General features: G+C 41.2%; 2 protein-coding genes across 2 annotated transcripts; both read right to left on the bottom strand.

Annotated features, from left to right (window-relative positions):
* Positions 1-5,223: 5,223 nt before the first annotated feature.
* On the bottom strand, positions 5,224-8,188 carry foxf2a (forkhead box F2a; the record flags this gene model as incomplete). Its single annotated transcript, XM_083653556.1, has 2 exons — positions 5,224-5,714; positions 7,219-8,188. 2 exons carry the CDS (start codon positions 8,186-8,188, stop codon positions 5,548-5,550), a joined length of 1,137 nt encoding a protein of 378 aa, XP_083509682.1. The 3' UTR covers positions 5,224-5,547.
* Positions 8,189-10,297: 2,109 nt separating this feature from the next.
* Positions 10,298-11,696, bottom strand: foxq1a (forkhead box Q1a). The gene has a single exon (XM_083653751.1). The coding sequence runs from the start codon at positions 11,523-11,525 to the stop codon at positions 10,587-10,589; it is 939 nt and encodes a 312-aa protein (XP_083509877.1). The 5' UTR covers positions 11,526-11,696; the 3' UTR covers positions 10,298-10,586.
* Positions 11,697-25,082: the final 13,386 nt, after the last annotated feature.

Below are 25,082 nucleotides of genomic sequence, written 5' to 3'. Positions count from 1 at the left end.
CCTTTTGTGAAGTTTGGGAACACGTGTTATTCTCTTTGGAGTTTGTGGATGGACTACTGCATTTTTTTATATATTAAAGGTCCCAATTCGTGCAGCTGTAACCTCTTAAAAACGTGTGTCTCTGGTCCATAAAACATGATTCTGGATTAATCTGTCGAAAATATAGCAAACCCGTTTGTTGTGACGGAGTTCTCACTTCCTCATCTGGTCGCTTTCCAAGAACGGCCTGTTTCTATAATATATTCAGAACTAACAGTTCCCATTGGCCGCTGAGGGAGAGCCCGCCCCAGGCTCCCAGCGGCCAATCAGATTAGCGTCTGTGGACCAGCACGCTAGGTTGCGAGTTATCGTTAACTAAACGGTACTACGCTAAAGAGGACATCTCAAAATGCCTAGACTTACCGAATGCACCTCTGCAGTTGCTGGATCACGTACAGTTGGCGTCGCTCCAGCTAGAAGTGTTAATTTTGTGGCTATAGACTAAATGGTGCAGGTAGCTTGTGTGAGAGAGACCCGCGCAGTATGCAGGAGGAAGCTAGTGACGTCCCGATTCCCCCAGATTCCCCTCTGGGCAAACGAAGCGTTTGGGGGTGTGGCTTGGAGGAGACTGCAGAGGGACGCTGGATAGGGACAAATCCAACTGTGGCAGTTCTGAGCGTGTGACCACTCATTACAGGGAGGGCTGACAGCAGTATATATGCATTTAAGTAAAAACAGCTTTTGCACGGAATGGGACCTTTAAAATGTTTGGACCCGATACCCGATTCCTCTGCACTTTTGGAATACATGTGGTGAGGATTGTTTGTGCTGACTCATTGGACTCATTGGCCTTGGTCTGGGTGGAAAAACCTTGTGCCGTGTCATGGACAGAAGACACCATGACATCTGCCGGGAACCAAAGTGCAGCTGTGCTCCCGCTCAATCCTTGCGTTCTGTTCAGAAAACATGGGTGACGTGAGTATCAAGCTACCCAAAATGCTAAAAACAAACAAACAAACAGCTAAAACCAAATAATGGCATCGCTGCCCTAACACACCGATCAAAATGGTAAAATGGGGGAACGTAAACACTGTTGCGCACAAAGCGGAAGACCCACCGGAAGACAGGGCGGGTCTTCCTGCCTGTAGTAATGCATACCAGGCTCTCTCTCCTTTGAGAGGGCGAGGAGATTTCTCCTTTGAGAAAGCCTGGTGACACAAGGTTAATTGGCCTCAGCACTGAGCACTAAGCCTGGGTAAATCCAGCCTTCAGTCACTTACGTTACTGGCATAGTCTGTGACGTCACGTTGAAGGCTGGTTTCACCCAGGCTACTGAGCACCAGCCCATCTACCAGTACCAGGCCTCACTAACATGGTAACTAATGGTAAATTAATCATGATGTAATGATGCATTCCCTACTAACAACCAAGTATGATGCCCTGCTTTACTTTAGGGAGCACAAACATGGTAACTAATGGTGAGAATCGTAAAGTTATAATGCATACCTATGAACAATCTGGTAGGTATTTGTTATAGATAGGGTGATGCTCACTAACATGGTGACTATATGGTAAGATAATCAGGAAGTAATGAATATCAGCATTCACTCAGCATTCATTCATGTTAGCATTCACTAACCACTCAGTAAAAATGGTAGGTAATGATCAATTACTTCATAAAAAAGAACAAGAAAAAAGGGGAAGTAGTCATTACCTACTGGTTCATTAACATGGCAATTACTAGTCTGTTCTTAAGTATTATCATTAAGTACTTGATTCAGAGTAATTGAGGAACTACCTGTTAAAGTTATAATGTAAATAAATATCTGTTAAGTCACTATACTGATAGTGAGTTAACATAATGGTGAGATTGAGCCTATGGCCCATTGATGGAAAGCCTTTGCATTTTTGTATTGCAGCATTTATGAACTTGGTATCTGTGGTGACACAGGGTGGGCTGTTTGGATCTCACCTGCAATTACCACTCATCGCCATAGGTGTCACCCAAGAGAACAAAACTGAAAACTTAGGGATTATAAACTTTAACTATTGTTAGTTCCTGACTCATTCCTTAGTAATACGCACACTTTTGTGGTACAGTATTGTGAAGTGTTACCCAAAAGAAAACTTCAACCATCGATCAATATATCATCATTAGCTATATTTCATCTGTATCATTCCAATTGACATTAAATGGATTAAAATGACACTGTGATCAGTGATATCTGTCCATGTAGATAGCCTAGAGAGCCACCACCGCACGTCACATTAAATCATAATTCAATCGAACATGCAGAACAGATGTACATATTATATTATAGCAACTAAAATCACATGAAACATTGATAATAGCCCTTGCTGCGCATGGGGAATACAATTCTCATTCAAGGGCTCTAACTATTATCTCACCATGGAGGTATACAGGGTGAAGCGGTTAATATTGGTGTTTTATTTTAAACAAACAACTTAATAAGTTGAGTATAACATTAAAATAGGCTGAACTTGTGGGTAGGGGGAGGGCAGATCTGTTGTTGTTGTTGTTGTTGTTGTTGTTGTTGTAACAGATGCAGATGGAGGGCAGAGAGAAAATAATATAAATGTCAGGGAGGGCAGTTTTTTTTTATGATATCATATTTTACCCCACCTAAATATTTTTTATACAGGAGTGATGATTGGTATAGGCATGAGGAGTGATGATTAGGTTTAGGCATGAGGAGCGATGATTAGTTGGGTTTAGGCATGAGGAGTGATGATTGGTTGGGTTTAGGCATGGGGAGTGATGATTAGGCATGGGGAGTGATGATTGGTATGACAAGTGATGATTGGTAGTACTGGTAGGTTTAGGTATGGGGAGTGATGATTGGTACTGGTAGGTTTAGGTATGGGGAGTGATGATTGGTTAGGTTAATATAAGGGTATAAAGAGGTCCACATTGGAAATAAGCCTTATGGCTTTGGGTTTTCAACCTAGATTGATTTTTTTAAATGTATGTATAACTGCTGGGCTGTGTATCTTTTCATGAATTATCAAATCAATCAATCAATTAACCAAACAATAAACTAACAAATTATTCAATTAAACAATTTGTCAATTAAGTAACGAATCAATTAATCCCTTCATCAATTAATCAAATAATCAATCGATCGATCAAATAATCAATCAATCGATCAATCAATCAATCAATCAGATTGGTTATACTATAGAAACCATATCAAATGAACAGTTTGATTTAATTCCCATGTCCATTATTCAGCTGTCAGAAAATGTAGCCTATGAGGGATCAGCCGAGCAGCAGGTAAACAAACCATGTCACTGGTGGCAACGGCAATGGAACCCTATGGAGTGCGCCACCAAAAGTGGCGCAAGGCGTGAGTGTCTGACTCTAGCCGCCTAACTCTGTTTACATTTTCAAAACTGCGACAGTTCACACAACTTTAACACGACAATCACAACATGCATATACAGTATCATAGGCTATACATGGAACTCTTGAGCTAATTCTGCTCTCACTCAGAATGTCAAAATTATATAGTTTATGAGATATTAACGTTTGTTTGGCACAACTTATACTGTTAATTGTCGCGGGGTCCCGCATTCTGGGTGGCAAGTGATGTCACGCTGATTCGTCCTATAGTGACCAGTAGTCTGGTTTCTCTACTAAATCTATCAAGAAAACTTGGAGGTCCCATCCCATTTGTACAAATCATTTGTTTATGTGAACATATTTCTGAACCAAATACTTACTTTATGTCCACCCGGCATTATAGTAAAGGTATTCAACCATAGCTGGTTCAACAATCAACTAAAAAGTTGTGCAACCCGTGCACAACACTCATTAACCACTAGGTGGCGGCACTGTCCCGTGATAATCAGCATGTTTCCTCATTTATTTTTTATTTTTTTGACAGGGTTAGGGTCATTTGTCATTGTCTGGTATGCGTTGTGACTTGTTGTGACCACATTTTAATTTATTTTAATTTACTTTTCTTTATTTGTCATTGTCTGGTATGCGTTGTGACCACATTTTAATTTATTTTTATTTACTTTTCTTTATTTTTATTTGCCTATAGCAATCACATATAGCACCACATAGCCTTCTCGTTCAGAATTTAATTATCAGATGCAATATTTCCATCAAAATAATTCCATGTAGCATAATTGGAATCATAAACGCATTACATTTCGAACGGGTGTTTTAAATAAAATACCAAGCCAAAGGTATAATTGCTTTTGTTTCAAAGGCCATGCCATTGATTGATTGATTGATTGAGTGGTTGATTGGTTGATTGGTTGATTGGTTGATTGGTTGGTTGGTTGATTGATTCATTCATTCATTCATTCATTCATTCATTCATTCATTCATTCATTCATTTATTGATTGATTGATTGATTGATCGACTGATTGATTGATTCATTAAATGAGATTAAATTGGATTAAATGACCTCTAGGGAGGAAGACTGGTAAATATGTTTCTGAAGGCTGTAGAATGAGTTATAATTGAAGTGAATGTGAGCCACTAACTATACTGTAGGCCCATAAAAAGGGCTAACACACGTGATGTGAAATATAAAGTGTCTTTGAGACAGGTTTTGAACTCCTTTAGCTGAATTATTGAATATTTATACAGATTGTGTGTAGCTAGTACCTATAATAATAAGAAGAAGAATATAAAGATGAAAAACACATTTACTCAAACCACGGATGTTTATTATTATTTTACACTTGTGTTTTTACTAAGGATGCTTTAGAAAGAAAGAAATAAAGAAAGAAAGAAAGAAAGACAGACAGACAGACAGACAGAAAGAAATAACTGATATTGATTGATATTGGCTAAATTTAAATTGTGCTGTTAATATTTTATAGGAACAGAGATTTTGTAGATAACTAACCTTTGTATCCTATCCTTTAATATTTGATTTCATTTTCAATAGTAATTACATAGCCTATGTTGAGTTGTTAATTGTATAAAGTTACATATTAATTCTTCATATAACATCATCTGATTTTAAATCACATTGCTGGTTGTATTTATTATAACTGTATTTGACCTATGTTACTAAAATAAATTCATACTGGACTGCTGGGCCTATAGTTTATCCAGGAATGGTATCGTGTTTGTCAGTCAGTGGCTATAATTATAATAATTTAGAACCATTCGTTCATAAAGCTTATGCATAAACAAAGTCTTATACGATTGACTGCAGGCAGACATTTAAAAATAAATCTCTTTATTGGCTTGCTGCAGGAAAACAGCAACAACTTCAGCAAAACTCAGGAAAAGAAAATTAATGCGTGAATAATGAGAATCCTGCTGTTTTTCTCAGTTAAAATGTGAATATTGCTGATGCATGCGGGTCAGGTGTAATCAGAATAGTGCCTCAATAAGCTTGTAACAGCGTTTAAAAAATAGACAATATAGTCATCGCATCATTATAAAAGCCATTGTTTAACAGTCCAAATGTCCAAGATAATCATTGAGGATATATGAATGTATCTTCATCAGAAAGTCAGTTGGCTCTCATTCTCATTTGGCAGATACCTTCATGCTCAAGCCTCTCGCTGCTTTGTCACATGACGCATGGCTTTACGTCCTGATACACGCTCTGGTGATGAAGCTGGTGATAATAAGATCCACTGGTGCTGGGATGGAGGGAAGAGATTCCGTTTAGGTTCAAAACAAAATCCTTCCTGTCGCACACTGGCGCCGAATGGCTGGAGTACCGAGACAGGCCCACTGGAAGGAGAAAATGAGGTCAAACATCAAGCTGATCAGTGCGCTTTCAGGCTCATTTGCATTTGTGAGGTGTTGGGAAGTCATCTTTCATTTCTCGTCCATATGGCTATTGACTTTGAAAAAATGCCTATCGTTATGTGAGTGAAGTGCTAGCAGGCAATATATAGTTTGTTATCCATGCAGGTAATTGCATTAGGCTATCGGAGGAAATGGTTTTGGATAGGCATTAAAAAGGCAATGGACATATATGCCAGGGGCGAAAACAATTACAGCAGACAATTATCAGAAAAAAGCCACACAGATTAGAGGTTCTGGGCCTATTGCTCCCAAACCCCTGTTGTTCTGTTCTGTTCTGTTCTGTTCTGTTCTGTTCTGTTCTGTTCTGTTCTGTTCTATTGACCTGTTTCACAGCAGCCATTTTGTGTCTAAAAGACGGTGTAAAATTAGGTGCAACCAAAACATGAATGAAGGTTTAGATGTTCCAGTGCTGGGGCCCTCATGTTTTGCTTGCACCTGCTTACCCTGCCAGACACATGATAGCTGCTGTGAAAAAGGCCAATTTATTCTATTCTATTCTATTCTATTCTATTCTATTCTATTCTATTCTATTCTATTCTATTCTATTCTTTATTCTAGTCAAATGGGGTGGCCCATGCAGGAAAGTAAATAACTGAAGCAGTCGTTTTAGCGGCATATTTTCCTTGCTCACTTTTAAAGGTGACTTTGTTTTAAAGCTGACTTTGTTAAATGCGGTTGGGGCGGTTATGGCCAAATAATAATAATAATAATAATAATAATAATAATAATAATAATAATAATAATAATAATAATAATAATAATAATAATAATAATAATAATAGAAAGTTGCAGACATTTTAGATCCTGAAACATTGTGGGACAGCAGGAACACATTCTCACCCCCCCCCCCCCCCCCCCTCCCAGGTGCATAAACGTCAATAATGACCAAAGGGGGGATATCTGCACATCAACTCTTTTCCCCATTTCCAATGTTTTCCCAGCTTTACTTGTACGTTTACATAAGGCCCATATCGGGTTTAAACTCCTGTAAAAAAAAAATTGCTGTGGCCGAGATTTTAAGTAGGCCTACACGAATTTGCATTTCCGCCGTTCAGTGTCATATTTTATAAACTAGTGAATATTGTTCTTTAAAATAAAATGAAAATGAAAATACTTTTGATTTGCAAATTTCGTACTTGTTTCTTTCGGATTCATTTTGTTTGAGATATTCCCATTGCAAAGCAGATATAGATATGCCTACTGATTTTGGAAATCGAATTTGTGTATAACCGCCCCCCCACCACACACACACACACACACACACACACACACACACACACACACACACACACACACACACACACCACCACCACCACCACCCCGAACTCATCATAGGCTAAATAATGCATGCTGATTTCTGTGTGCCTCATGAATGGCCTATACAATTGTGCAGATATTCAGCAAATATATAGGTGCTATGGCCTACCTGGAATGTCAGAAGGATCTCGTGCGTTATGGTGAAGATAGCTTGGTTCCAGAGAGTAAGATGACATTCCCGAGTGCAAAGCCGACGAAGTGGGACTGTTTGACGCCAGAGACTGCTGTTTGATGTATGAAGACACACCAGGTGAAGTCCAGTGTGAGGCGGCATTGGCATAAGGCGACTGACAGTCCAAAGTCCCGACCATCGCTGGGGAGGATTGCAAGGGGCTGCTACTGCTGTCCGCGCAATAGTCCGCATTAGACGCCACCTGACACGCCATATAAGATGACCCAGAGCTTGGTGACATATGTGACACATGATGCCCCCCTCCGAGGCCCTCGAAGCTACCTGGCACAGTGTTCCCCATCAAGTCTATGTTGTAGCTGTTATGGCATGCTAACGAGGCAGACGGTGATTGGAAATCAAAGTTTTGTGGCAGCATAGACGCGCCAAACCCGATACCGTTCATCATCCTGTACATGGGTTTCAGAGCCTGGCATTTCCTACGGAACCCCCGGGGTCTGCGGCGAAAGGAGCCCTCCTCGAACATAAACTCGCTCCCCGGGTCGATAGTCCAGTAGTGCCCCTTGCCGGGTCTGCCGAGACCCTTGGGCAGCTTTATGAAGCACTCGTTCAGAGACAGGTTGTGTCGGACGGAGTTTTTCCAGCCCTGGTATGCTCCCCTAAAGAAAGGGAAGCGGGCCTGCAGGAACTGATAGATTTCGCTCAGAGTAAGTCTCTTGGACGGTGAACTCTGGATCGCCATCACAATGAGGGCAATATATGAATAGGGAGGTTTTTCAGGTCGTCTCAAGCCAGAGTTCCCCTTTTTCCCTTTGGCTGATGCATCATTATGTGCGCTCTCCATCACTGGCTGTGCGCTCAGCAGAGCTGCGTTCAAAGTACCGGGCGCTGGACTGGAGCGCAGAGGATTAGGTGGGTCCAGATGTTGCTGGGAGCTCTCAGTCGTCATGGTTGCCCCCCTTTTTTCAACTTTGGGCCACAGAAAGACCGGAGCTAACAAGGTATACCCTGCTTGCCTCTGGAGCGCGTTTTTGAGGGATGCGATAAGGAGAGGTCGGTATCCCGTCGCGATGCACTGCACGTTTGGCTGTAATAATCAAGAAGAATACCAGCGGCTGCTCCTCCTTCCTCTCACTCTGTCCATTGCTGGCAATAATCCCATAGAAGGGGGGAAATAAGCTCCTCGACTTTGCTTGCGCATATCCACTCGGCCAAACACAACTCGACCACCTATCAATTCTTAAATCTCTCTCTGACCCTAGATATCCTCCAAATCCCTCCAAGAAATCGCCAGGAACTGGAGATCTACTCCCTCCCCATCTGGCCAGGGTCCAGGCTAGAAGAAGCCGGACACAACGCCTCTGGAGCAACATAAATCTCCTCCCACCACTCCACTTTCCAAAACACCTCGATCCCCATTTATCAGACCAATATTTGGCACTCAGCAAGTCACTTTTACAAGCCTTGGAAGGACTGTAACAAATAAAGGGACACAGGGTTTGTACAGATTATTTTTAATTTGCACTTTGTTTATACCCACAAACTGTGATTATGAGTAGGCGGGTGGTTTTATGCCTTTTAAAGGTGTATATGGAAATGGGAGTCATGCAGTGCTCTTTTGTTTGGGGTCTGTTCAGGGTTAGGACTCTGACATGAGAGGAAGCATGCTTTTTCCATCAGACCTCGCCAGCATACCACACACAGCGCACAAGTGTCAGTTTACCGTTTGAGCCTGGATCACATCCCTGGAGAGATGAATTGCAGAAATGATCCAAATATAATGTCGTAAAGAAAGATCCAAGTTGAAATATTCAAATGTCGTCAGTGTTCCGTTACACTACTCTAGATGGTAATACAGTCAGGCCGTGTGTGCCTTAGTTGCTGATTTTTTTTGTTTGTTTGCTGCCCAAGACACAATGCTATATGGACTTGTGCACGTTGGTCTTTGCGCATGCAGTCATTTAGAACACTTCACCACAACAAGGAAACAAATCTTTTTAACAGATCAACAAAGGTTACCTTTAGCCAAATACGCCACAAAATCCGCGCTACATCAAACAACCTAACCCCGCTGCGTCCAGGATGCGCGCATGCTGCTTTAAAGTAAATGTTGTATAGGTCTACTCAGAAGGCTTCTCTATTGTAGATTCAAATTCATTCACTGGCGGATGCACTATTTGTATTCCCATTTTCTGTGGGGTGAAAGAGGCGACAGCTATTTGCAGCGCCAGACAGAAAAGATAAATATTAGATGATGCGCGTATCCGCTAACAGCGAGACTTCACGGACATTGAAAAGTAGGCTATACTAAAATAAACTTCTCCACAAATGCTGCAGCCAATTTAGGCCAGCATAAACCACCTTGGAACAGTGGACACTAATATACTGGCACAATTTCCATTTACGGGCTACTCTATTTTGAGTATTTTCTTTAGGCCTATAGGCTACTAGAGTAGACTACTAGGCTACTACTACTAATAATAATAATAATAATGATATAGGCTACTACTACTAACTAACTAATGTTCTACAGCATTAATATAAACGTTTCCTTGGCTTTTGTTTTGATAAACCCGTGCGTAAAGTGTGCGTAAAATTGCGTATGGCTGCAGTCTGAACAATTATTATTATTATCATTATCATTATTATTATTATTATTATTATTATTATTATTATTATTATTATTATTATTATTATTATTATTATTATTATTATTATTATTATGCTCTGATTCTGATGTTATGTATTATCATGCCATCTATCATCATTAGGAATCATGCTATAGGAGCTTTATGTGATGGAAGCAAAATTCACATCATATAGGCCTACAGTGAAGTGCATTGATCCTTGAGGGGTAATAAGGGCGTTTCTTGGTACTGGTAGGCCATAAGGTGCACCAACCAATCCAAACAGCCATGTAATAGCCGCCCAGCTATTGTGCTACAGCTACAGTCAGATTTCAATTTTTCTTTTGTGCATTTGAATGCATGATGGAGCCACACACACATGTCCGGACAACTTATAAGAGATAAACAATGGCAAAAAAAACACCTCACCATGAAGTTAATCTTTATTTATTTGTGAAAAGGTTTCTGAGAGAAAAGAAATACATGAACAAAACAGTCAAAGTGCATAGTATAACACAAGGTCATGGTCAGTTCAGTAACATTTATGACAAACGACATGCATCATAAAACTATTACGCATAAAAATGTAATTGTAGGCCATAAGGAAATGACCAGGGATTCAAGCTTAACAACATGTAGTTCCTTGTTTAATCATAACATATTGGGGGGGGGGGGGGTGCCCTCTGCAGTCTGCAGTCTGGCCCACCTAGCCTATGTCCATCACATCATATTCATGCTTTTTAGTGGGTGGTACACATCTGTCATTAAGCTGGGAGTTAAAGATAAGTCCAAATGTAATTCTGGTGCTGCAAGACTGTATTTGCGATGCCCCCCCTTTGAAAACAGTCCACCGTTATAGGCGTGTAACACATGCGCATAGTAGTCCATATGGCACGCTGACTTGACGTATGGAAAGGCGGCAGGTGGATTTGAATGCGGCATCAGTAAATCTGTGTAGCACGGCCACATGAAGGCAGGGAGGACTGGATAATTGTCTCCGCTTCTGTCCCTCTTGAATGGATTGCTGAGGATGCTGTCTATAGCGAATGAACTGGTGAACTTGGCACAGGATTCCGTTTTGGTGACGGGCGCAGATGGCGAGGCGCTCTGATGAGAGTCCTCTGCGTGCGCGGACACCTCTTGCTCCTTGATGGAGTTTTTGGTACTAATGCGCTTTCTTCTGCGCCGGAATACACCGTCAGCAAACGTGTATTCACTGTGAGGATTAAGCATCCAGTAATTGTCCTTCCCCCACGGTCTGGACGCGTCCCGGAGCACCTTCAGAAAGCAGTCGTTCAGAGACAAGTTGTGTCGAACCGAGTTCCTCCAGCCGGTGTAGCTGCCCCTGAAGAACGGGAACTTTTTCATCAGATAGTCGTTTATTTCCGCCAAAGTCAGACGTCCAGTGGCGGAGTCACGGATAGCCATGGCGATGAGGGCGATGTATGAGAACGGGGGCTTGGGTCTCCGTGTGTACGGCTTCCCCTTGCTGTCATCAGTGCACGGAGTGACAGGTGGAGGGCTGTGCGCCACGCAGTCCCCATCCGAGCCCAGCTCCTCCTCACCAAAGAGAGGAGAGCGCACGCTGCCCTCTGCATCACTGGACATCTCCATAGCTTTCATGTCATAGTGGCCCCCACACAACACCTCCAATTTCATCTTGTAGATTCCTTCTCCTGTTTGACAGAATGATTTGATGATCCCAAAGGGTGTCAGAGAGATATCCGTGGAAAGTCCGTAGTTTCTAAATGAGAGCACTGAGTGCGTAAAATTGGAATCAGTCCTGAATCCGATGAGTCAGTCTCTGTTGTCATACCTGCCCGAGCATTCAAGCCCGTCTCACCTACAGCCCGTCTGTAGAGCAGTTTATATGGCTCACCTCAGGACCAACCCAAGGGGGCGGGGCTAGATTATTTCAAAGGATATTGGAAGATCACAAAAATCTCCATATTATTAACCGTGGGTGATGCAATATCATAACAGCATGCAGGACACTTTATAGGATAGGTTATGAATCACTAAGTTCTAATGTGCACTGAGCTCAATGCAGCATTATTATTGCCTCACGTGAAATTTGATCTGGCACACCTTGGGACTATTTCACCTGAGACAACCAGGTGGCGTACGTCTCCTGTGTATTTCACATGCAGTGCGTGCCAGTTGATATTATTTTTCAATTCCAATGCCCTAATCATTGTCAGATATGCTGTCATATGATATTGTTGTACAGGTCACAAGTAAACTGTTTAAAACGTGTTTTTTGTTTTTGTTTTTTGTCAGCCTGCAGTATAAAATTAAACTCATTGATATTGTGCTCCCTGTCAAATATTTCTTGTAACAGGTGCAGTATTCTCAAGCAGGCAAAATATGTGACTTGTATTGGCATGATGTGTGGTAATCCAAACTCTGCTTACATCTTTGGTTGAACATTTCCACTTGACAGTGACAGAGATAGAGTTACACAAATGGCCTTCAAGTGAAAGACACTCAAGTGCAGTCTCATATCTCACACATCAAAGTGCTGTTGTGGTACAAGAGAATATGAGAATGAGTTCATGCCAACTTGACAGCCACGTAGAGACCAGTGTTATTGTTTCTCTCTCTCTCTCTTAGCACCAACTGCAGCTGTGCTCTTCTTGTTGCTTTATAGTGCAGGGGTAGTGGATTCACCTGACAAATTACTCATTGCTGTTTATTTTCTTTCTGAATAAGCGTTGGATGACTTTAATGACTGCATGGGGGGAGTTACAACGATATGATACCAAGAAAGGTCACAGAGAAAATAGGCGCAAAGGGTCATGGAACAGGTTTCCAGGAGATGTGTAAAGACAGACTCAAACTCAATTCTGGCTGTTAAGTTTTCGAGAAGTGTTGTGCATAATTTAGGGGAACAACATCTTGCTTTGTTTGTTTTGCTGTATCAAAATGTTAATTTGTGTTATACAGTTCTGGCCTAATTTGAGAGGTTCTTACAAAAGCTCTCTGGCTCTGAAGTTCTTCCTTGTATTGTTTGCTATATTGCTCCCATGGCCCGGCCATAACCAAGCCCACTCCCACAATGCTTTAGGGTCAGAGAATGCCATGGATGTGTTTAGATTGCCAATGGCTATTTAAGTGTAGGCTCATCTCTGTCTCTTAGTGCACATCTTACAAAGGGTCACAGACTGATGCAGTGGTAGCAGAAGAGTGTGACTTTATGAACTTGAGTTATGGTGTTATTGTGCCTATAGCTAATGCCAGCTTTTCATTCTCATTTAGTGCCACTCCTTAGCCTAGAATTTCTGCTATGTTTACTCCAGATGTATGTGAACTATTCTCCTCCCACACACTCTGTCGGGTTCACCTGGCAGTCATGTTGAACTGAATAACCCATTGCTGTGTTATTGATTTGCTGTCAGACTTCCTACAAATGATGAGATTCGGTGTGTCACTATATTCATTCATTGTCACCATCTCTCACATCACGTCAACAAATGACTAGTATCTGCATATGCCACCTACAGTCATACACAGACTGCTGAAATCTAGCCATTGTTACAAGCAATGTTGGGGGTAACTCATAACAAAAGTAACATATTACATGTAATATATTACTTTTAGCACTAACTCATAGCACTTGGATTGAATAGGATTCTAGTAATATTATACCAGTTACTTTGTAAAGTACCACAAGTTATAAATTGAGTAGTACTTTATTTTTATTTTTATCAAAACACATATTTAAATAAATAGTCTACAATCATCTCCTAATCAAATTGTGTTTTTATGCAAATAACCACTATAGATGACAATAACAAATGAAAAGGATAACATTTAGAATTTTGGACGGTTTACACTGACTTCAAGTAAGTAAGTAAGTTGAAATAATTTCCCCGGGATGGTTTCCGGGGCGGCGATGTCATTCTGCTACTGCTGTTATTACGGTGCAAAAGTATTTGTAATAAGCAACAAGTTACTTTACACAGACAGTAATATTGTAAAGTAACTTATTATTTTCAAATGAAAGTAACTAGTAATATGTAGTATAATATTCAATTTTGAAAGTAACTTGCCCAACAATGGTAGGTACCAAGAGCTTCACCTATAGTTTATGTTAGGGCACTTCACTGAGTTTCAAGATGTTGTTGCTTGTCAGCTACAAGGTGTTTGTGCATGTGTGTTTGTTTTGATGGAAGATTTAAAGTGATAATCTGTTTGTGCTGTGTGACACCCAATCCGCGGTGAAGTCATTATTTTGAAAGGTGGCATGTCAAGGATGGATTCCTGTAAGCCAACCACACAATGACAAGAGCTCAGATAGACCTACCATGTGCTGTGCTTTCTATCCCTGGCATGTAGCAACTTGTGAGTCCATGTAGCAATGTGTCTTCTTGTATACATCTTGATCTACTTAATGATAGCTTGTCTGATATGGCTTTACAGGTGGAACCAGAGACACCCCACCCCCGCCCCCCGAAGGTGCATATAGGATCAGTGTGTTTAAAACAGCAAGCTTATTTTATTTATTTATTTATTAATTTATTTATTAATTTATTAATTTATTAATTAATTAATTAATTTATTTATTTATTTATTTATTCATTCATTCATTCATTTGTTCAATCATTCATTCGTTCATTCGTTCATTCATTCATTCATTCATAACTATCACTCTGCTATTAGTTGTGGGTCTTTATTGGCTGCTATGTTTAAACATGTGGCTCAGGAGGTAACCACTAACCACTAACAGAAGGTCGGTGGTTCGATCCCCGGCTCCTCCAGTCCGCATGTCGAAGTGTCCTTGGGCAAGACACTGAACCCCAAATTGCTCCCGATGGCTGTGCCAGCACCCTGCGTGGCAGCTTGCCGCCTTCGGTGTGTGAATGGGTGAATGTAGGCACATTGTAAAAGCGCTTTGGGTAAAAGCGCTCTATAAATGCAGGCCATTTACCATTTACAACAGTGTATTAGCGCGTTTACTTTAGCTCACTGACCCGTTTGATCGTAAATCCTCAACAATGTTCATGTTACAGAAGCTTTAGGCCAAAGAAGAGCTAGCTGTGAAAGGTCAAACGCTTGGCAGGCATATTAACCACAGACCATCACACCATGCAGGCGCGGAATGCATAATCGGGCATGTCGGGCAAATGCCCGGTGGCCTGGCCTGGCCTGGCCTGAAATTTTTTTTTTTTTTTGGTGCCCGCAGTCAGGCCACTCACTGAACAGCAGGCCAGGCGCCACCTACTGGTTTACTAGTGGTTTTATTACTTTATTCAGGGTTAAAGTGGGTGCATCTCATTGTAAAATTGGACTCGGCCCAAATTGGGCTTCAAACGGCCCAAATTGGGCTTCAAACGGCCCAAATCTGGCTACAAATGACCCAAATTGGGCTTCAAACGGCCCAAATCTGGCTTCAAATGGCCCAAATTGGGCTTCAAACGGGCCAAATTGGGCTTCAAACGGCCCAAATTGGGCTTCAAACGGCCCAAATCTGGCTTCAAATGGCCCAAATTGGGCTTCAAACGGCCCAAATTGGGCTTCAAACGGCCCAAATTTTTCACCACCGCCCTTCGGACGCCGGCACACGCGTCAGCCCGTATCGATCTGGCCTGCTTGGTATCTAATGCCCGGCCTGAATTAGGATCCCAGTCCGCCCCTGACACCATGTATCCCTTCAAATAATACTGCTTCTGGCTTGAGAAATGTTCTGGCTTACACTATCCAAGATCAATGTCACACTGCCATAAATCACACAAAAGACTGACTGACAGTTACTGTTTTTGCTGTCTCATTCTGTCTCTGACGCTCACCTGTGTCACCATCAGTGTTCTGAGATTTATGAGCAAATTAGATAACATTCAGGGCCATGTCACAGACTCTACATCAGATAAGGCCCTGGAGTTAATGTTTTCATTAACTCAGGTTCTAACACACACACACACACACGCGCGCACACACACACACACACACACACACACACACACAGAGAGTGTGAAAACGGTGAGATATGCACATGAAAACTTTGACCTTACTGTAAGTGTTTTGACTGCGAAATGTGATGAGAGATTTGTTCTTTGAGAAAAAGCTACGTGCAAATGCATGTAGTCAGTCACTGAAGCTCTGACTTTGCCTTTAGGTTGTCAGTCGTCAGGTAGGAACTTGTGAGCATACAGTCAAATGCTATTTATAGTGAGTGACATTCTGGCTGTTGCTATACTGGACTTTATAAACATCCAAGAAAAACTAACAATAGCAATTTGAGATGTCATTTTGCACCACTTTATTAATTTTGTCCCGAGGGAAATTTGACTTGGACATAAAAATATGTATAGTACAAAAACAAATAAAGTGCATAGTACAAACAAGTGCGGGCATATTAAGTGCATTCAAGTAGCTTCATGCAAACAGCATTTTGCTTATGTAGCCTAGTATGTACAAATGTAGCTTGAGCACTCATTTACAGTGCAGTGCATATACACCATTGTTGGGAGGGTTACTTTTCAAATGTATTCCGCTACAGAATACTGAATACATGCCCTAAATTGTATTTTGTAACGTATTCCATGAGAATACTCAAATGAAGTAACCTATTCTGAATACTTTGGAATATTTTTTCGAATACTTACATTACACGACGTCATTTAGCAGACACTTTTATCCAAAGCGACTTACAATAGTACATTTTGTCAACAGTAGTGAAATCAACTGTGCAACAAAGTTTGCATGAGACCTTTTAAAAGTAACTTTTACTTAAAAGTAACATTTGTCAATACTTGATGGAATAATAGCATTAGTAGTTTGTTTTTTTATCATCTTGCTGAGCCCATTTGTCTGGGTCACTCTGAATGTAGTTAACACTTGCATAGTTAGGAATGACCTTGTTACACTACTGTCTTCAGAGTAAAGGTTATGCAACTATGTAAACACAAATGTGGTATGTTTTGTCATGCAACTGATACTGTTTAAAGAAAACATGTATCCACCAGAGAACAACATCTTTTAAGACTATTGATAGTATTCTGTTACATCACCACACGGCCATTTTGGTAGGAAAAGGTAAAGTAAAGTAAAGTCCCACTGATTGTCACACAATGTGTGAAATTTGTTCTCCGCATTTGACCCATCCCCTGGGGGAGCGGTGAGCGGCAGCGTGCGCCGTGCTCGGGAATCATATGGTGATCTAACCCCCCAATTCCAACCCTTTGATGCTGAGTGCCAAGCAGGGAGGCAAATGGGTCCCATTTTTATAGTCTTTGGTATGACTCGGCCGGGGATCATACAACAGGAAAACAACAGGTGATTGTGATCAATTACAGGTGATTACAATCAAGTGACACGGCCAATGAGCTGTGTGTGTGTATAGACCAAATCAGCGGGATGTTTACATTTACTTCCGGGTACCCCTGGGTCCACACATTATAATGGCGGTGGACGGCACAAACTGACGTGTTGAAGACAAAAACAGACAAAGAAGACAAAAATGGTTCGTCCGTGTTGTGTTGTTGTTTAATATCATTCATAACAACACTTTCACTAACGTTAGTGGAGACCAGACTAGCTAATTTACCTGTTGGACCAGACTAGAGTAGACTTGAAGCTAAATTAAATTGACGTGGCGTCAGTAGCTCTGTCTGTACCAGGCTCTTTCTCGCCAAGAAGAGCCTGGTGACGCGAGGTTACATGTCTGTAACGTTAACGACTCTGCAAAAAAACAGCGAGTTTGACAGACAAACAAACGTTATTAGCTAGCTAACACTACATAAAACAAATACAGAAGAAAGGCTAGATACGTCGGACAAGCATGTTTACCAACCGTTTAACCATTTAAATTGAAAGTAGTCGGCCGAAAACAACGAGAGGGTTTGACAGCATTTATTTGACAACACGCACATTTAAACCTGCCGCCTTCCCCAAGTGGTACCCGGAAGTAAATTTGTTTACATGGTGACGTCACGGTGATTTGGTCTATTGTAGCGCCATATTGGTAGGAAAAAGGCTTGTGACATCATCGGAATACTATGAATACCCCTGCTTTAATTTCCACAGCATCAGTTAACCACAAACAGCATCAATTTAATATATAAAAAAATAAAATGTTTTAGAGTAAAACGCATTAGATACAAACATATAGCAAAGTTGATTTACTCTTCACTACAACACAAGCTCAATCTGAAGACTTGTTTTTTTTACTATGCTCCCAATCGTAGACATATAGGGATTTTTTAGATAGGTTTAAGGCATTACACAGGGTTCCCACACCTTCTTAAACATCAAATTCAAGGACTTTCAAGGACCCACATTCACCAACTGTCAAGGATTTTAGGGTGCTGTGGGAGTCCTGATTACATGTAAAAAAAACAATTGCATGATAAACAACAATAGTTAACTTTAGCACTTGTCAAATTAAGTCTGAACAGTGCAAGTGTCTCAGGGCCAGGCAGATATTATAGCAGGGTTGTATAGACCAAATCAGCGGGATGTTTACATTTACTTCCGGGTACCCCTGAGGTCCACACATTATAATGGCGGTGGACGGCACAAACTGACGTGTTGAAGACAAAAACAGACAAAGAAGACAAAAATGGTTCGTCCGTGTTGTGTTGTTGTTTAATATCATTCATAACAACACTTTCACTAACGTTAGTGGAGACCAGACTAGCTAATTTACCTGTTGGACCAGACCAGAGTAGACTTGAAGCTAAATTAAATTAACTTGGCGTCAGTAGCTCTGTCTGTAATAACCTCGCGTCACCAGGCTCTTCTCACGAGCCTGCAAAAAAACAGCGAGTTTGACAGACAAACAAACTTTATTAGCTAGCTAACACTACATAAAACAAACACAGAAGAAAGGCTAGATACGTCGGACAAGCATGTTTACCAACCGTTTAACCATTTAAATTGAAAGTAGTCGGCCGAAAACAGCGAGAGGGTTTGACAGCATTTATTTGACAACACGCACATTTAAACCTGCCGCCTTCCCCAAGTGGTACCCGGAAGTAAATTTGTTTACATGGTGACGTCACGGTGATTTGGTCTATTCACCTTATTCACCACGCCCACATTTTCTCTCTTCCGCGTTCAACGCAAACGTATTTGTTCTTCCGGTTCAGTGCTAGTTGCGAAGGCCACTAGTGGCTAATAATATTAGCCACTAGTTAGTTATGTTATATGGCAGTAAAATGCCACTGAATGACCAAATTGATATAACCGTTAACCATTTCGAGTAACACTGATTCCATACGGATCACCAGCGTTAGTTTGTTGTTTATAACGTGGCTATATTCATAACGTTTCTATCTCGGATGCGTTATTTCGAATCGCACATAGGTTACGCAACCTAACATAGGTGCGCAACCTAACGTCCACTCCACTAACGTCGTCTTAAGAGCACAATATTCCTGGAATGCAAGTTTAACTAAACAGTTACATATCCTCTGCATTCTACATAAAATTAAGATATTACGGGTTGTTTTATTTTGCATGTTACATACGTATTGGCCAAGATATGTTAGTTTATGGCGGAGTAATTCTGCCAGTTTAAATGCGGACTGTGCGCAGCCATCTTGCCTGCGGAGTTTTTGGCAAGTCAAAACGGAAATACTATTACAAAATGACGTAATGCGGAAGCGTCCATGTGTGGGCAAAGAATAAGGTGAATAGAGGGTATGCATGTGATGTCACAGAGGCAGAAGTCACTGTGGGGTCACGCCCACTGAAGCTGCGTTCACACCGACCAATTAAAGTTTGTTGCTGGCGTCGAGTTTACATACAAAGTCAATGCAAACGAGCGATTGAGCGTATATTCGCCTGGGAGAATAATCGCTGGGCGTCCGAGCGGCAGAGACAGAGCGACAGGGAGAAAATACGCTTGTCGCTCAAGATGAAATATTCCAACTCGAGCGAAAATACGCTGGCATCAGTCGCTCGCTGTTCAATGCTGATTGGCTGCCGTGTGAGAGCGAGTCAAGGATCACTCTGGCTTGGAACAAACCGCTGGTTTATTGTGTGGCAACAAACCACATTGACAGGCTGACAGCTGACATGAAGTGAAGTCTGTACTACTGGTATGCAGCTCGCATTAGGAGCACGCTGATAGGCTTAGCTTGTAAACAATGACGGTGGCTCGTAGTGGACAAACAGCATGACATTGCGTAACGTTATAGCCCCCACATGTCCGTCATTTCGTGTGCCTGTTGATGAGCGATTTAAACAGAGCGACAGAGCGATTCCAAAGGGTTGACTTGAGCGACAGAGCGAAAAATAAATATCTCGGTGTGAATGCCCCTTGAGTCACAGCAAGACTGAGCTTGAATGCAGTAATCAGCATAGATAACTGACACCTGCTGCTCAGGGAGGAACTTGACACTCATTTTGACACTCATTCCCGATTGAGGGGGCGTGTTCCAGTGGGTCTGCATACCCTCTATAGGGAGGCAGGTAGGCTACATTGCGCACGCACACAACCTGTGTGTTTCATATTAATTTTAGAGCAAATAAAAAAAACAAATAAAAGTATTCCCTTCAAGTATTCTATTTTTTTTTAAGAAAGTAAGTGTATTCAGAATACCACATTTAAAATGTAACTGGACTGAATATACAGAATACTTTATAGTAGTATTTTGTATTCTAAATACTGTATTCTGAATACATGTATTCAGTTACTTCCCAACCCTGATATACACTGTATACAAAATTATATTGTAGCCCCGTGGTCTCCGCTTCTCCTTAGGACCCCTAATTAGTAGCCTATATGCTCTATAAGCTCCTAATAAACTGTATACTTTGCTGCATGGCAGAACTGTGTAGAGTGATTGAGCCCAGCAGTAAATCATGAAGGAGGAGCAGTTATAAGCACATGCTCTGTAATACCTTCCCTATGTCTGTGTTTGTTTCTAAAGGAAAATAGTTTTCCTGTCATTTGTTTAGGGGGGCCCGAGGCAGAGACATAAATCACCCTTTTCTTAGTGGATTACAGGTGTAGCCTATATGAGACATGAGGCTATACGCACAGTACAGGCAGGATGAGATGGCCTCTATATGAGCCAACAATGACTTGTTACATTCATGTTGACTTGTGTTATTATGTGTTCTTGTGTTGATTTTTCAATGCATTAGGGCAGACCAGGCCTCGCATCGCACATTCTACCACTGGTACTACTGCTGCTTGTTCATTTGAGAGTTCAGTTTCTGTCGTCAAGATGAATTTCATGTTACAGATATAGAAATAAGAGACCAGGTCCAATGCTTCCCGAACCCTTCAGACATGTTTGGTTTTTTTTGAGTATCCCTCAAACAAAGCTAAAGTGAAAAGTCTGTCAACACAGAGCAACAAAGAGCTAAAATTAGACAGAATAGATTCATGCTTTTGTTTCAGTGGTAATGTCTGGCCTGCTGGTTGTTTGGTTGATTCATCTCCGTATTGTATTGACGTTATACTGTACATGTGGCTTGCAGGAGGATAACACACTACACATCAGTAGTCGTGTTTCCATTACTCTCAGAAATGCGCAAAATCTATATATCGCAATAGAAAGTGGGTAATGGAAACACAGCTAGTGACACACTTTTTTCTTTCCCCAAGTTTGTTTTGTAGTGTAGTCAGGGATTTGAGACATCTATAGAAATGTCAGAAAGAAAGAAAGAAAGAAAGAAAAACGTCCACTGAATCCTGACATGGCTAAGCATTTAATAATGTAAACCGTTGCGTCTAAAAATAAGCACCTGAAGATGTCAACCTGACGGCTTGTGTCTGCCTTTACGGAAACAAAGCATGTGCGTGCGAGGCAGCCCTTCATTTGAGCTGTTCGGATGTTTCTCTGAAGACCTTTGCTGTTGTGTAAAGAGTGTGAAGATCATTGAACCACTTTACTGAGTCAGAGATGGATTCAAAGGTTTAAATATAGAAACGGAACTCCATGTTGATTCCAGACATTCCTTCATGTTATTTATGGCAGCAGTGTGTTTATTCTCATTGTACAATAGATTCCACCTCAAAGTGTTTCATCAGCCAGTAATTATAGTATTTTGACAGCTTCAAACCACTTTTCAACCGTCTCAGTATCCAACCGTAGCTTATGGTTTCGCGTAAACATGTGTGCACTCTCTTAGTCATCAGCTTACAACAGAGACATTGTTTCTTCATATCGATTTGGTCCAACCCTCTTAATGCACATCGATACTCTTTCTCCATTTGCAACTAATAGATGAAAACAGATATGTGTTCATGAAGATGATCGCATTTGAAAACTTTATTCAACGTTAGTCATGTGATTGTGTTGATTTTGTAAGTTTATGTGAACTTTGGCTTAAATGCTTAAATACAGGAGATGGGTGAGCCAAGAATTTGAAGATGACAGTAAAAACACATGCTCAAGTCCTCTCATGTCTATATGAAAAGTAGCAATGAAAGAGGGAGTGAAAGCACGCCCTTGCGTGTTAACCGGCTTAAGAAGTTTCTATTTTGGTCTCTTCAAAAATGTCTGCAAAAATGCATTGGAACCGCAATTAAAAAAACAAGCAGGAGAGGTTATCTACAGGTGAGGAACAGAAGTGATACACAGACTTCTCTCCACACACTTATGCTGTTCAGTTGTGTATGGATCAGCCACTGCAGAAACCAGGATTAAACTATTCATGGGAATTCTAACACTAAACACTAAATAGATTCCCCGATTTTATCTTTCCGAACAATTGGTGGCACGGAGCCTGGAAACTAAAGTGACTCCTCTACAGTACCACAGTGCAATTAGGTCATGTTTCTACCAAACTCTTGGCCTGCATTGGACTGTGATAGATGATGGAGAGGGCAACTTTTAGGAACTCTCGATAGGCAGATGTTAGTTTCGCAGTAGCCAGAGGGTCTGACCGTGAGACTAGTAATATGTGAACAAAGCCACAGTCTGGGAAAAGCACAAATCATTTGTCTCTGATGCAATACCATCACAGTCTATCTGTATGTATGGCCTTCTGTAGACATGTTGATGCAAATACAACATGCATTTTGCACATCTTCTAGAATGTATGAACCTCTATGCTGTAAATAACTTTTTTCATTTGTTATATATTATATTATATTATTCGAAAAATAGCTGAATTATGTATTAAAAATACATATTTCAGCTATTTTTCATTTGTTTTACTTGGTCACAGCATGTTCTACCATTGTTATTTTGCATACCCTGCAAATATGCTGTAAATTCAGATATATTCATATTTTTTCCATTCGTAGATTTGTGCTTATCTGCTATTGTAATGCTGGTTGTAATAACACCTAGTTGCTCTATTCTTATTTAGATTATATTTTCTCTGCTGTATGCATGGCCGTAACTACCATTGAGCACACCGAGGTCATGACCTTGGTATTGCTTTTTAATAGCCCCAGGCCCCAGATCTATTCATCTGTCATTGATGTTTTAAAGCCCTCATAAATAACATGATATATGACATAGTTGATCAGAAATGCAACAATTTGCTTCCTCTCCGTGTGCTATAGAAGGAAGAGACATAACTCTCACCACAATGTTAAAATCTTGCATTGGGGCTAGATTGGGGCTAGACTTTGGGGATAGTTCTATTAAAGTGAATGGGTAAGTAACTCCCTTGTAAGTGATGTTTGTGTAGATGGGCCATTGTATTTAATGTCCCATTTATTTTTTGTATCATTGTAAAGCAACAGCACAGTAAAGAGGATATTAATCTAATATGATGTCTTGCTCTCAAAGTGCACCAGATTGAAGCATTTTACTTTAAAATGTACAACATTTTCTAAACAGGGGGGCCCAGCCCCCCCTGGACCCCCCACGCCATGCTAAAATGACCTCGGTATTCCTCAAATCCTGGGTACAGCCATGGCTGTATGTATTTGCTGCTGCAACAACCTAGTTTCACAATAGGACTCCTGAAAGTTTGACCTATCTAATCTAACCTTTTACCATTAGTTTAAAAAAAAAGTTTTTTTAGTGGGCGATATCAGTGAGAAGCGGGGACAAACTTTGATCATCAGAGTACAAGTCAAGCCACATGCAGAACATCTAGAAGTGTCAGGAAACGAGAACCACTGTGATGAATAGGTCTAAAACCTGACTAATGTGACAGCAGCACCCGAGTTGTTTTCATATTTGCATCTGCGGCCAGTTGGGTTAATTCAGCACAGCGTTCCAATGATCCAGGTCTTCCTGTGTCAGACTTTTGCCAGGAGCCAAAGCCAGGAGGAGGGTGCGTCGAGCGGGCAGCTGATAGGCGCTGGAGACCAGTGTGGTGTATATAACGGCTAGAATGTGTATTTCATGCTAGCTCTCTGTGTGAGTACCCCACTTAACTCCTCTCTCATGTTTAGACCAAAGAGGGGGATGGGGTAAACACTTGTAAGAACGCAGCGTTGAAGGTGGGGCTGAGATAGGAATATGGTTTAGCTTGTGAATGGGGAAACAATTTCCACCCCGAATGGAGGAAACGTCATAACACCATGAGTGATAACAGACCGTGGAATCATTAAGGGAAGGGGGCGATCCTTTCTCTATTTATCTCTTTGGGGCTGTGGTGGTGACGGAGGCCTGGGGGTGGTGGTGACTGAGGCCTGTGCTAAAGGCTATAGCACGTAAGCAGCCGCCTGAGACGCACACTCTTATAAGCTGTTACTGACAAGCAGCAGTTAAACTGTTAAAGGAGAATTCCGGTTGTTTACAACCTGGACCTCATTTTCAGCTTTAATGATGATTTTTAACTCACCCTGAAAGTTTTGTTTGATATCCATGAAACTAAAACGTTAATATGCTTTGAGCTGCGACCTGGAAACGAGGATTATGGCCAGGGCATGTGTACTGTGTGTATTTAGCATTTACGTCCTGTGAATAGCTTATTTTCTTATTTTTTCTTATTTTTCAAATCCTTATTATATCATAGAGACAATGAGAAAATGAACCTTGGTGCAGCGTGTCCACTCTGGCTCCGTTTGCTGTCTGTCACATTGGTAGAGATAGCAACTCCGTTCCCCCAACTCCTCAGTTTGTAATCCTGTCACCTGATGACGTTATTCCAGCTCAATTCAAATCCATCGTCCATATTCTCTTACTTAGTTACTTGCCTTAGTATTCCCTGAGGAACATCGACAAAAGCCCTCCACCCACTCCAGTCCTGTGCCCTTCGGTCAAGCTGTTGCCATGACAGCCCTTCTCCTGTTCTGTGCTTCTTCTCCAGGTTGTTCTTGGTCTCCCTCAGTTTCTTTTCCCCTGTGGGTTC

The sequence above is a fragment of the Poromitra crassiceps genome, assembly GCF_964638095.1.
Source record: "Poromitra crassiceps genome assembly, chromosome: 17".
Classification (NCBI taxonomy): Eukaryota; Metazoa; Chordata; class Actinopteri; order Beryciformes; family Melamphaidae; genus Poromitra; species Poromitra crassiceps.
This window is presented reverse-complemented; position numbering and strand designations above follow the sequence as displayed.